General features: G+C 44.2%; 1 protein-coding gene across 3 annotated transcripts in view; it reads left to right on the plus strand.

The window, feature by feature from the left end:
- The first annotated feature begins 118 nt into the window (after positions 1-118).
- NSUN2 (NOP2/Sun RNA methyltransferase 2) overlaps positions 119-14,000 on the plus strand; it is a 27,924-nt gene continuing 14,042 nt past the window's right edge. For 2 of the 3 annotated variants that reach the window (XM_064596881.1, XM_064596882.1), the window contains exons 1-8: positions 120-476; positions 588-745; positions 1,373-1,477; positions 5,952-6,057; positions 9,172-9,243; positions 9,999-10,083; positions 11,440-11,632; positions 13,507-13,581. In XM_064596881.1, coding sequence (XP_064452951.1) covers positions 375-476; positions 588-745; positions 1,373-1,477; positions 5,952-6,057; positions 9,172-9,243; positions 9,999-10,083; positions 11,440-11,632; positions 13,507-13,581 — 896 coding nt within the window. In that variant the 5' untranslated portion in view covers positions 120-374. Of the gene's footprint in view, positions 477-587; positions 746-1,372; positions 1,478-5,951; positions 6,058-9,171; positions 9,244-9,998; positions 10,084-11,439; positions 11,633-13,506; positions 13,582-14,000 lie in introns of all 3 variants that reach the window. The other variant, XM_064596883.1, reaches the window with a different exon arrangement.

The following is a 14,000-nucleotide window of genomic DNA, read 5'->3' on the forward strand; positions in this document are numbered from 1 at the left end:
CGGGAGGCGGCAGGCCCCGCCCCCGCGGCCGGAGCCCCGCCCCCGCGGCCGGAGCCCCGCCCCCGCGGCCGGAGCCCCGCCCCCGCCGCTCTGCGCACGCGCGGCCGCGGGCTGTCCGCGGAGCTGCCTGAGCCCGCGCGGGCCACCTCGGGGCTGCTCCCCGGGGTTCCCTTCGTGCTCAGGGCTGCCAGCGCTTCGCGTCGCTCGCTGCTGTGCGGGAGCACGGGTCGCGCGCTTTGGGCGTCTTCCTCGCAGCGCCCGCGGGCCCGGGAGCAGCGCAGGCGCGGAGCCCGGGGGCCTCGCGTGCCAGCCCGGAAGTCCGCGCGGCGACGGTGGCGGGAGCTGTGCGGGCGGCGTGCGCGGCCGCGTGGGCCATGGGGCGGCGGGCGCGGGGCCGGCGGCTCCAGCAGCAGCAGCAGCAGCGGCCGACGCGCGCGGAGAACGGCGCCGAGGGCGGCGGCGAGCGCCAAGGCGCGGTAGGACCGGGGCGCGGGCGGGCAGGGCCCCGTCCGTCTTCCGGCGGCCGCGGCCTGCGGGACGGAGCGGGGAGGCTTCTCCGGCCCTGGGTAGACGCGTCTCGTTCCTAGGGCTGGGAAGGCGGGTACCCCGAGATCGTCAAGGAGAACAAGCTCTTCGAGCACTACTATCAGGAACTCAAGATCGTGCCAGAGGGCGAGTGGGACCTGTTCATGGAAGCGCTCAGGGAGCCCCTCCCGGCCACTTTGCGCATTACTGGCTACAAAAGGTAGGGGGCCTTGCGGAGCCTTGATTTCCTGGAGTTGGGGTCAGTTCAAGATGCGGGTGCCCCCCGCGCCCCGCCAGGCCCCCGGCCGGTGTTGCGGGGCTGGGGAGCTGCTGCCTACCGGCGCTGTGGATTGCAGCGTCTGCGCGCATCGAGGAGGGAGCACAGGGGCAGACGGAATAGGCCGGGGAGGTGTTGCAGTTCGGGAGGCTAGAGGTCGCGAAAATGCCATCTGAGAAAAGGTGGACGCCTGGGCCTTCGGGGGCTGAGGATGCCTGCCCTTTGGGACACGTGAGAATTTATGACGTTACACAGTTTGTGCGAAACCCCGGTTCCCTTGTCTTTTTAAATCTCTGTGGTTCCATCTTTCCGAGGTGAGTTGCAAGTAAATACGAACCCTAGGAATATGTAGGGCGGAAGGAAGGCAGTAGTAGTCTTTTTAGCTTATCCTTTAGCGATAAAACGAGAGTTGTTTAAACTTTGAAGGGATAGGGTAGAAAGGCATGATGAATGAGGTCTGCTTTCAGCGCAGAGCTGGGTTTAGTTTTAAGACACTTGTCATCTTAGGTTCACAGAAGATAAAATGTATATTTGATCAGATCGGATCAAAACTTACTTATTTTTTAATAGCCACGCAAAGGAGATTCTCCATTGCTTGAAGAACAAGTATTTCAAGGAATTGGAAGACCTGGAGGTGGATGGTCAGAAAGTTGAAGTTCCACAGCCCCTGAGCTGGTAGGTAAAACAGGTCTTCAACCTGATGGAGGTTTTTTTGGGATTTTAATCTTTGTCAGCTGACGGCATGTTTTTTGGCAACACGTTTTCTACTAGCTGAGAGAATCTGAATGTACTTTACAGACATTCTTGCGTGCTTTTACCCAGTGCTTTTTACCCATATTACTTTACTTTACACCAGTGTGCAGCTTTTAATGAACGATTTGCGGCTAAGAGTTACTTGGTTCAGTTAATTTTTGCAAGTTGATCAACCTGTTTCCTTCTGCGATTGTACCACTTCTACCCATTTCCATTTAAACCCCTTGTTTCCTCACTTTGAAACGTTGTCACGTGGCTCTCCTACCTTCAGCAAAAGGACAGATTCGACCTGACAAAGGTTGCCACAGACTGCTCCAGTTGATTCTGTATTTCTTTTCTTTTCTTTCTTTTTTTTTTTTAAAGATTTTATTTATTTTAGAGAGATTGCACACAAGGAACAGAGGGGGAAGAAGAGACGGGGAAAGAATCTGAAGCAGACTCTGCACTGAGCAGGGAGCCCTACGCAAGGCTCAGTCTCACAACCCAAGATCATGACCTGAGCCGAAACCAAGAGTCAGACACTTAACCGAGCCACCCAGGTGCCCCTGATTCTGTATTTCCAGTATCCCCAGTGCTCGAGTAGACTTTTGCCCCTCATGCTAACCCTTTCACTACTTGTCCTGGGTTATTTGCTTCTCATGGCCCAGTTCAAGTTTCATTCCAGTGAAGGCAGTGCCATGTATCTTGTACAATGCCTGGGATACTCAAGCACAAACCATAGAGGCACCAAGCCCTGGGTTAATTTATAAACATAAAAATCATTAAACTGTTAATAGTTCCACATTTCAGATTATCAACTTTGAGGCATTGGGAGTTCTCACAACACAGTGATTTTAAATGATCGCTATAAAAAGGTGAATTTAACCCGCACTTTCTGACAACTTTTGAGATTTTGGTTATTCACATGTATGATATTTTCTCTCCTTTCTGGATGCCCTTCAGTGGTCACAAACCAAGATCACGCTTTTTCATTAATCCTGGGTTATAGATTTGCTTGCTTTTCTTTCTTCCATCAGTCATATGGATTTTCAGTGGCCATATCACAGATTTGTTATTGTCAAATTTTAAAAGCTTGCACGTTCTGATACAGGGAAAGGACTCAGGTGGTTAGTGATTGCATGCCCACTGTACTGAAGTCATTAAAAAAGGAAAATGATTTTCTAGCTGCTGGACCTATGACATTGCTGAGTGAACTAGCCTTCACATCCTCAAGCTTCTTCCCCTCTCCTAGTAGCTAAGTTATACACTTAACCAGTACCTTGGTTTGGAGATTTGACTGATGGTACTGTTGTTTGAAGCAGGGACCATCTGATACTTTTCAAAAGAAGTGGGTTTAAGGTTGCCTTTGTGCACATTTCTAATTGTCTTGCATGTTGGCTGCTTCATATAATTACCAGAAAACCTTTGTTCCTTAAACCTTGTGTTTAGAAATGCAGCTTTTCAGATGAGGAAGTCTGACAGGTCAGTAGGAGGAGCTGAAAAGCATGCATCCTGTAGGAAAGAGGTGCCTATGGATGGGTCATTGTGGGCATTTTCTTCTGCAGGTTCCAACAGATATATGAGAATTACGCTTGCTATTATTGTTCTCTGCAAACTGCAGTTCAACTTTTGTTAGCCCTTATAATATTTAACAGGTGCTTTTCCATCTTGATTGTTGAACAGCCGCAAGGGGTCCATGAATATGCAATTCTCCAACATCTGAGAATAGGCAGTTCTCCAACATCTGTGGGTTCTCTGGTTCAAGAAGGAACAGGAATCACTCTCTCATAATTACTGGTGATTCTCTTCACATTGCTCTTTGCTGAAATCTGAGAACACCAACTGAAGGGTGTGAACAACATACTGTGTGATTTGGGTTCCTAACACTCAGCTTTTCTATTATCAGTGACAGTTGAATAACAAGTTCTATTGTACAAGCAAATTTGCTGGTCAGTTGTGGGCTACCCATAAGTCTCTTGGTAAGCAAGCAAAGCAGAAACTTACCAAAATTTCGGGTGGTTTTCTATGTTGTTCAAAAAATAGAAATAAATTGTATAGTATTTTAAGCTTTTGGTACATAGTGGAATTAAATTTAGGAAAGTGTTTTTGGGAACCATGTTTCTAGAAGGGCTATTAAGTGTGGGACTCATAGTTTGGGCAGGTTTCTTTCTTTTCCTTTTTGTGGACTCAGAACTCTAAGGCATTATCCCAAAGCATTCTTATAAAAGCCTCGTTTTGACGATTGGTTTTTGAGAGTATACCTTATTGTCATTCTGTTTATGTTCTTTTTTAACGTGGATTGAATATGACTTGTCATAAATGTATATTTTAATAGAGATTTTTTTCCTGTAAGAATTTTTGGGCATAAAGATGACAGTGATGCTTTTAATTCATCCTCAGAAGACATGACAAGTTTCCAAATAGGACTTTATAAAGACTCAGGAGCTACATTCGAATTATGTAACTAAAAATTAAATTTAGTTCTTTAAGATATCTTATTTGATGTTAAAAGCTACAAAGATTTTAGTAAACATTTGTTGGTCCAAAAAAAAAATGGTTCCTAAAACTGTATAAGATGCATACTTTTTCATTTTAATGGTCAGTTTTTGTATTTAATGATTTTAAAGTTCTTAAGTATTTTTTTCAAAAGATTAATAGCTTTTACAATCTTAATTACTTGCCATGGAATTTTCATCCTAGTAAAATTACATTTTTTAAATGGAAATTCAATCTGAAAGGTACATAAGGAAATATTTGCTCAGATTTTATCTGCTTTATTTTTATTTGAAAATGAAAATTCAGCTATTGATGATTAATAGCTAGATTGAACAATTCATGGTTGATTGAATGCATGTGACATTCAACTTCATGATGTTTTGGTGATCTGGCAAGGTGATAACTTGCATGATTCACTGTAATTGATCACACACAGTTCAGGGTTGCAAGAAATTTCATAAAAGTCATTGCATTACAGTTCAGGGTTGTAAGAAATTTCGTTAAAGTAGGTGTCTGGCTCCCCAGTCTTGCAAAGTTTGCACTGAAACAGCAGATTTTGCCAAATACTGCAGGTGAAGGCAAATCTGAGTATATTCCTACCATTTCACCTCTAAGGAGGCCAAAGGGAATATTTAAAACTAAATTCTTTTTTAATGGCCTGATAAGTATGGTTGTGTTTTGGTTTTAGATTTTTGAAGCAGGTTAAATATTGAAGGTTCCAGACATAGGGAATAAAGACAAAGTGCTGGGATAGCGGGAGGGTGGCCATGAACAGATTCAGCCAGTTTCATCTTCATTATTTGGTAGAAAGTACTTCCCAGATATATCTCATAATAGCATGATAGTCGAGTAGTGTCTTAAAATTTCAAGGCCTGAGTTTGTTTCAGCTAATCATTCTGTTTCAAAGCAGTCAAATACATTGTTTTGCAAGTGTTCTGGTTTCAATTTCATGTCTGTCACCTTAGCTACAATGTGACGCTTGGAAATGCTGAGTAATAAGTACTAAAACTGCAGTGAGACTTATCACCCAGTACCAAGTAGTGCATAACTTGGCGCTGGGTTGGGGGAGTGGCCTGGGTCATAGCAGTGGGCCAGCTGGAGCCTTGGGGCCCAGTGATCTGTGTGAGCCACATTTAAAGGGACCTGTTCCTAATTGGTGATGTCATCGTTCTACAAAGTTTAAATACAGAAATGGCAGGAGATGCTTCTTCATTCTTTGTCTATACAAGTAACAGCCTAGGAGTGCAAGTCAATGCAGCAGTGATCCCCAGGGTTTTTTGGTGTGTAAAGTATTTCAATACATTATTGGGCTGTTTTGTTTTAGACGTGAAAGATACCATTAAAAAGATTACAATTAAATATCAAACATTTTGATAGTTCAACTGTGTGATCTGCATTTCTTTAATTTGTTATATCTTTTTTTCTTTAAGATTTATTTGAGAGAGAGAGAATGTGGGGAGGGGTGGAGGGAGAGGGAGAATCTCAAGCAGACTTCCCTCTGAGCGCAGAGCCCAACTTGGGGCTTGATCCCAGGACCCTGAGATCATGACCTGAGCCGAAATCACGAGTCAGATGCTTAACTGACTTTTTTTCTAATAGCCTCTGTACCATTGTTAGCATACATGGTGAAGAGCAGAGGAGTCTCCATTTTCTCATCTGTTCTTGAACTTTCATCATTGCAATTTTATGGTAATGTCGTATATATATCTCTTCAAGCCACCCGGCTCTCCTGTTTCTGCCTGGTTTATGATATAGTTAGACATCCTGCAGTCTTGGCCGACTATACGAAGAGGATCGTGGATGTGAGGAAGTAGAGCAAAATTGGGTGTCTAGTTAGTATATGATCTGTAAAAGCAGGAAGTTGTTAAGAGAGCACTTTAATATATATAATCCGTGGATGCTTTATTTTCTTTTTGGTCAGGTATCCTGAAGAACTTGCCTGGCACACAAATTTAAGTCGAAAAATCTTGAGAAAGTCTCCACAATTGGAAAAGTTTCACCAGTTTCTGGTTAGCGAAACCGAATCTGTGAGTAGATTTCTTTAGATTTGTTGGTTCCCTTGAAGCTTGAAATGTGCATGAGTATCTTGGTTATATTTTGTCCACACGTGTCACCGGGAGCGACGAGGTAGATACGGCATATGGAAAAATGTGCTTGTCACCTTTAATTTCTGAGGACTCCTAAAGCTGCTCTCATCTTTTTTTAAAAAAATTTTTTATTGTTATGTTAATCACCATACATTACCTCATTAGTTTTTTTTTTTTTTTTACCTCATTAGTTTTTGATGTAGTGTTTCATGATTCATTGTTTGTGCACAACACCCAGTGCTCCATGCAGAACGTGCTCTCCCCAATACCCATCACCAGGCTAACCCATCCTCCCACCCCCTCCCCTCTAGAACCCTCACTTTGTTTCTCAGAGTCCATAGTCTCTCATGGTTCGTCTCCCCCTCCGATTATCCCCCCTTCTTTCTTCCCCTCCTGCTGTTGTCTTCTTCTTTTTTTAAACGTGTAATGTATTATTTGCTTCAGAGGCACAGATCTGTGATTCAACAGTTTTGCACACTTCACAGCACTCACCATAGCACATACCCTCCCCAATGTCTATCACCCAGCCACCCCATCTCTCCCACGCCCCCACTCCAGCAACCCTCAGTTTGTTTCCTGAGATTAAGAATTCCTCATATCAGTGAGGTCATATGATACATGTCTTTCTCTGATTGATTGACTTATTTTGCTCAGCATAACACCCTCCAGTTCCATCCACATCGTTGCAAATGGCAAGCTCTCATTCCTTTTGATGACTGCATAATATTCCATTGTGTATATAGACCACATCTTCTTTATCCATTTATCTGTCTGTGGACATCTTGGCTCTTTCCACTCTTTGGCTATTGTGGACATTGCTGCTATAAACATCGGGGTGCACGTTCCCCTTCGGATCCCTACTTTTGTATCTTTGGGGTAAAATACCCAGTAAAGCTCTCTTCTTTGGCCCGTCAAGTTGTGGAACTCAGGGAGGGTCTCAGCCACAGTTGTCCCCCTGATGTATCGTTTCCTTGCTCCTCCTGGGTCTGGCCAGCCATGGCGCTGGGCCAAAGCAGCGCACTGCGCAGGAAGGCTTCGCTTGGGAGACGGGCCACTCCATCTGCTCCCACTTTGTTGTGTCTATTCTTTCCGGGCTCCTGTCTCTGCTCCACCTTTGCCACAAAAAACCAACAAAATTTGACTTTGACAACTTTGGTTCTCCCACGACACCTTGTTTTCACCTTCTTTGCAATCCTGAATTCTTTGGTTCGGTTCGGTCCCTGAACTTCTCAGCTTTAGCCTCACAACTGCTCTCTCAGAGTAGCCGTTCCCTCCTGCCTTATGCAGTTAAACCAGGTACCTGCGTGTTTCGCTGTTGAACTTTTTGGTGTTTTGGAATTGTCACTCTGTCATTTAAAATCCGAGCTCCCCATTCCTGTTCTCTAGTCTCCTTTTTCTAGCCAAGGAAACCTTTGTGTTTGCCTAGATGGTGTTCATTTCTTTTCATCCTGAGCTCCTGGGCGGGCTTGTAGGCTCCCTGTGGTTCCCACACATCTCCCCTTGAGGCCCTTGGCCCTGCCCCATTCTCTCCTGCCACGGTGGCGCTCTGTCCATTTAGGTGACCTGGTAAACTGGCCTCCTGCTTACCGGGGCTTTCCACCCTCTCCCCCAATCCCATGAGGGAGAAACAAAGCTAGGTGCTGCCCATTCCTGATTCTGTCCTTGGGTCAGTACAAGAAGGGGTTCTCTGGCTGCACTTTCCATCCAGATGTAAGGTCAGGTGAAGGTAAACTAAGAGAACAGTTCAGGTTTGAATTTCAGCAGAGCAGAGGGTTTGTGGTGAGCGAGTTCCCGGTTGTTGGGCAGACTGGAGAGCCGCGTTTAGGTGGAGGAGATGGGAGGTGAGTGTCGGTAGCCTGGATTGCAGGGAACCGGTACAGGTTTTTGATCAGGCGTCGGTAGGGGGAGATGCTCTTGGGGGTATTCAGAGCCCCTTCAGAACATGTGTGGAAAGGAAGTCACTGACGGCTGGCTTGTCTAGTCAGGGACCCTGTCCCCGTACAGCTCAGATGCTTTGATAGAAAACCTGGATGAACGCAGGAGGCAGGCTTACCAGGATCGTACGTTTAACCTGGAGCCTGGAATCAGTGTGCCGGGTGAGTCGATGGAGATTCGGATAGTCTCCACAGACTCCTTGCTGGCCAGAAACCCACGAGGTGAACATCCGCAGGTTCGGCTGTGGGTCTGTGTCCGGTTTGGACAGACGCACAGGTGTGAGGTGAGCGGCGGCTGCCCGGATGGCTGTTGAGGTTCAGAAGAGCCAGGTTGTCATGGGGCAGAGGTCTCCCGGCAGCGGACGGCCTCTTGCTTTTTAAATGATGATTTCTGAGGCATTCAGTCTTACGGCGGGTGAACTAGATCAGTGATAGAGGCCAGTGCTGGAGCCCGTCAAGAACGTGTCTGAACAGGCGTGTGTGTTAACATTAACGCCCTGCCCACCGGCCAAGACCTAGAGGGCTGGTGGCTGAGTGGGGTTGGTGGAACGTGGGAGCGCTGGCTGGGCTCTTCACCTTCTTGAGGGGCAGTTCTCGGGAGGACAAGGCAGACGTGGGCTCTTCCTACAAACAGGTAGGACTGAAACAGAAGTTGCAGTTTTAGCTGAGAGGGACAAGTTGCTGCGAGTGGCTCTCTGTCCTGTGCTCGGAGGCTCGAGCACAGACCGCTCCCTGCTGCCGAGGGTATGGCGGTGCCCTCGTCCACGTCTGAGCTGCTCATCCAGCTTCCGCTCTTTCTCAAGAGGGCGAGCTGGCAGCATAAGCTTAAACTTCCCTTTCTTTTGTAAAATCCAGGATTATACCTGCATTTCTAATATTCTAACAGTAAGTTCTGCCATTCATGATTATTCTTCCTTAGCCTTTTAGGTAGCAGCCGTTTACCCACTAGGATAAAAACCTGTACTGTTTACGTAATGTTCTGTGTGATAGTATTAACTGTTTTATTGCACGTATGAGGATTATGTGGTCTTTTTCTGTTGCATATGAAATAATGCCTAATACTGAAAATTTCTGCCTTTTTAAATATTGTTCCTGATTTTTTAAAATTTTACTTTCTAAGGGAAATATCAGTCGTCAAGAAGCCGTGAGCATGATTCCACCACTGTTACTCAATGCTCACCCTCACCATAAGGTACTGTGTATTAAACAGAAAGTGGCTTTGTTTGTTGACACCTTTTTTTCTTAATATAATTCTTGGGTTTGCTTTTTTTTTTTATGCTTTTGATGGAGAATGCTGTGTTTTATTTTAGGTTCTTTTTTGCATTTTTGTCTTACTTAAATTTTACAACCCATGACTGTGTTTCTACTCTTTTAAAGTTTGCTCACTAATGTGTTTACTGCACAGATTATCGTCATCGGTCTTGACTGACTCAGTCAGATTGAAAATCGTGATGAACACGTCCTGAGAACTTGTTACATGCCAAGCATTGCTTTGTGCTCTTCTCATACATTAATTCATTTGGTTATCCACACGTCCCCGTGAGGGTAGATGCTGTCCCTGTCCCTGTTTTTCCACATGAGGGAAAGGAGGCAAAGAAAAATAGAAGCAACTAGCTCAGGGTTTGGGGGCCAGCAAGCGGCTGGGCTATTTGAGGCCTGGGAGTTCTGTCCCTTACAGTGCTTCTTGCAGTTACTGTCCTTGCTCGTCCTCCCCTGAATTGAGTGCCTCCCCTGGTCTGTAGGGTCGTTCTGTTCTTGTGGAGAGAGTATCTTCCTCCTGAGATCCCTGGATGTTAAATATATCATGTTGTAGATTCCTTCTGTAAAGAAATGTATTTAAGTCTTAGAAATCAAAATATTAGAATGACTCATAAAATTGTTTTAAATTAAGTGTCGAATGTTTGAATTCTTAAAATAAAACCTCAAACATTTCTTGCTTTTTAATAGATCTTAGATATGTGTGCAGCGCCTGGATCAAAGACCACACAGTTAATTGAAATGTTACATGCTGACATGAATGTCCCTTTCCCAGGTATGCATTAGACTGCTCTGTGGAGGGTCGGAATGCCACTTGGCTGGGTGTAGATGAGGAAGAGATGGTAACACTGCTTGTGGGTTGGGTCTTTAAGCCTTCTGTGACAAGCAGATGGGTTTCTGTCCCTGAAAGTAGAACTGGACATTTCGCGTGCCACTGTGACTGGTTCCCAAACCAACGTGTTTGTACATCGGGGTGGGAGGGTGGCTTCATTCTAGAATTACATGTGTCTTCTGTGAAAGTAAATGGTGTTTCTATATTAAGCCATAGTAGGTCGATTTCAGTTTGGATCTTCAGTAGTATCACTGTCATGTTGGGTTTTTGTGTTGGTCGATTTTGTGGTGTCTCACTGCCCACGGGAGTGGCAGTAGAGTGTCGTGAAGAGCTGCTGTCAGGCCCGCCAGCTTCACATCCCCCTGCGGTAGGCAACAGTGCTGGACGTTGCATCCTGGCCTTGGGGGTGTTCCGAGCTTGCAGAGGGCTCAGACCATGGCTGTGATCCGCTGTCGCTGGTGCTCCTTTCTGGGGGTTCTCTGAAGACGCCTGTCTGTGGTGGTGTTACTCTTCAAATGTTTTATCTGCTTCTATTTCCCCTTCTTTTGTTCAAGCCACCTGCTCTCCTTCTGTTCTAATGGGCATGCTTGTTTAGCTTTGTTTGTTCTGAGTGGTTTTTTTCTGACAAATAACTTTGTTTAAAAGGCTTCTTTATTCTTTTGTTTTTAATTATTTTTTGCAAATTATGGTAAAGAGCCTCTTTATTATCAGTGTTTTGCATTTCATATTTTCTTAAGAGCGATCTTGACTATAAAATGTTTTTAGGCGTATGCCTTTTTGCCGGTGGTGGAACCAGAAATGAGAAGAGGCTGCACCCGGGTTTTAGCCAGGGGGTCAGACCAGAATCACCCAGGCAGCCTTCAGGAGGAGCCTGGGCCCCACCCCAGAAACCTCATTCACGGGGTCGAGAATGGAGGCCCAGCATACATGTGCAGTATTTTAAACACTTGTCAGGGGATTCTGTTGTCTCCTACCCCTTTCTCTCTCCGCTCTCTTTGTTTTAATTGTTACTAAAAGTAATAGAAAAGATGTTTCTGGCATAATAATTGTTACAAAGTGAGTAATTGTTGAATAGTTGAAAAAATAGATCTTGCAGTTTTAGAATTTTATGTGATCATAAAAATCTATGCTGAGCCATCTTTTTGGACTACTTAGCTTATTCTGGCAAATCTTATGCTTGGGTCTTAAAGTTTAGTGGATTGCTGGTTCTTGAAGTCTGCCAACCAGGAGCATATGTATTTCAGAAAATTATTCTACTTATGTTGCATTTCACCTGACGCTATAACTTTATGTTCTCAGAGGGGTTCGTCATCGCGAATGATGTGGACAACAAGCGTTGCTATCTGCTCGTTCATCAGGCCAAAAGGCTGAGCAGCCCCTGCATCATGGTGGTCAACCACGATGCGTCCAGCATACCTAGACTCAAAATAGATGTGAATGGGAGGAAAGAGATTCTCTTCTACGATCGCATCTTATGTGACGTCCCTTGCAGGTATTTATGTTATTAAGAAACCAAAAAGCCTAAAATCCACTAAGGAAATCAAATTAAATATAGACTGATGTGAATTTGCACACAAATACACACAGAGTTGTACACGTTCTCGGGGCAGCTGGTATGAAGACACAGACCCTGTGACCCTAAATTAGACGACAGACACTCAGAATTTCAGTGCCACCCAGCACAGCAGAACGAGGGTACGGAAGGAAGAGACACAAGATGGAACGGTTCTGTAGTCCTCATAGGGGCAGAGGAGATCCCTGAGGGGGTAGTAGCATCATAAGCTCTGTTGTCAATCCAGGAAATGATCGTTAGGAATGATGGTTCCTCCCTTTCCTGATTCTGCCTCATTCTGGAGGGATACGGAATCACACTGGGTTTTCTTGACAAGTCTTCTGTTACTCAGCACGCTGCGATTTAGGAGTTCAGACCTTTGAGAAACTCACTGTGCCTGTATTTGTACACATACATTTCTTCAAATTTTATGTGTAAATATTAGATTGTTAGCGTTTACCTGTAAGAGAATTTTATGGATAATTTTATGAGTCGGCCTGTATCCAGTGGGCTGTCCCACACAGAACAGGGGAAGGGCAGCTGCATGGGTGAGTTTTTATGGAATAACTGAGTTTTTCAGAAAGAAAAGGAGAAAACTAAACATCTGTCTTAAGTTCCCAGAGGCAGTGACGTAGGCCATGGTCACCTTGTGAGCACACGAATTTGTCGAGCTGGGAGTGCAGAAATCACCACAAAACTGTTAGCATGGAATGTGGTGTTTCCATAAGACGCCCGCTACCACATTCCATCGCGTTTAAACCACAGCAGACTGCCTGCTTGTGACACAACTCATTGTGAGAGCTGCAAGTCGGTAGTATGGATAGGATGGCACTTCAAAATTCTTGCAAGAACGCCTTGTGAAATAAAACTTAAAATGGGTCATGAGCCACAGCTGTCTGATTTTCCTTTAGCTCAGATGTTTTCCCATTCCTGTGCTCTTTTGACCAGAAACCTGTGTCTCACTTCTTGTGTCATCTTGGAGAATGCAGGGACCTTCTGAGCACCGCGTTGTAAGCTGAGGAAATCCTAAATATTATGGTAGAATTTTAAGCCACCACTGTACCAGCAAGTGGTGGTTTGAAAGCCATTATATCTGATAGGGCATTTTCATTCTCCTGTAGACCCTTCCCCTCAAGACAGTTAACTAGACCACCGAGGGAGATTAAACTCTACAGAAGGCCAGCTGATCCAGAAAAAAATGGATAAAGTCAGATGTGGACAGAAAGATAAATTGATCAAGTCTGTATTATAAAATTTACATGGAAATAATTTCCATTAAGTAGAAGTAGAAAATCAAAAATGTTTAACTGATGCATAGAAAAATCTTCATAAAGAAGTTAAATTGGCTTAATTGAATTTGCTGTGGAAAATCCCTTATGAGTATAAGTTTACCATTACTCACGTAAATCTGATTAAAATGCCACTATTGATTAACCGAGTTGTTAAGTAGCAGGATCCAAATGTCTTCACAGTTCTGTGTCTTAGGTCTGAAAATTAGTTTTGCTAGGATTTCTCTCAAATGGAAGCAAATTGATAATATCTATAAGTCTTGAATGAGGTTATTTGTTCAATTCTGTTATTTCCTCATCTAATTGAAAATTAAAGTATAATTTAAAAGTTTTAATGTCATTAGTGTCCCTAGAGCAGAAATAGAAAGTTGATGGTAGTTTGTGAGAATTTAGATGGTGTTCTAATTGGTGTGTATAATAATAAAAATACCCATTTTGTAATTAGCTTGGATATGACATAATGGTTAAACTCTAATCGGTCTACCTGGTCAGAGTTTTTAAGTTCTTAAATATCTTCCTTTCTAGTGGAGATGGCACTATGAGAAAAAACATTGATGTCTGGAAGAAGTGGACGACCTTAAATAGCTTGCAGCTGCATGGGTGAGTCAGGCTGTATCCGGTGGGCTGTCCCACACAGAGCAGGGGAGGGCTGTCGCTGCATTTGGGGACAGCATCTGGAGCTGGACTTGTTAATGGTCACTGTTGAGAGAGTTTGGGTCTGTATCAGAAGTAGTTGTTTTCAGAATCTCTTCAGAGTAGTAAACTGAAGACTGTATGTATACATTTCAGGTACACATTTATCAAAAGTGCCTTTTATGACAATTTCCTGTAACATTTCAAGACCTGTTTCCCGTGAAATGACCACTTACCTTTTACTGTCTCACTCATCTTCGTTCTGTTTTCTGGTCTTTTGTGTTGAATTATTTTAACATTTTGATCTCAAATACTTACTGTCTTTAAAGACAATTTGGAAAATTCTTAAAAATAGAAGAAAGAGAAGATCTCGTAACTCAAAGATA

Source organism: Mirounga angustirostris, unplaced genomic scaffold, assembly GCF_029215605.1.
Source record: "Mirounga angustirostris isolate CCGP_5_RB_7025 unplaced genomic scaffold, mMirAng1.0.hap1 SCAF_7, whole genome shotgun sequence".
In the NCBI taxonomy this organism is placed as follows: Eukaryota; Metazoa; Chordata; class Mammalia; order Carnivora; family Phocidae; genus Mirounga; species Mirounga angustirostris.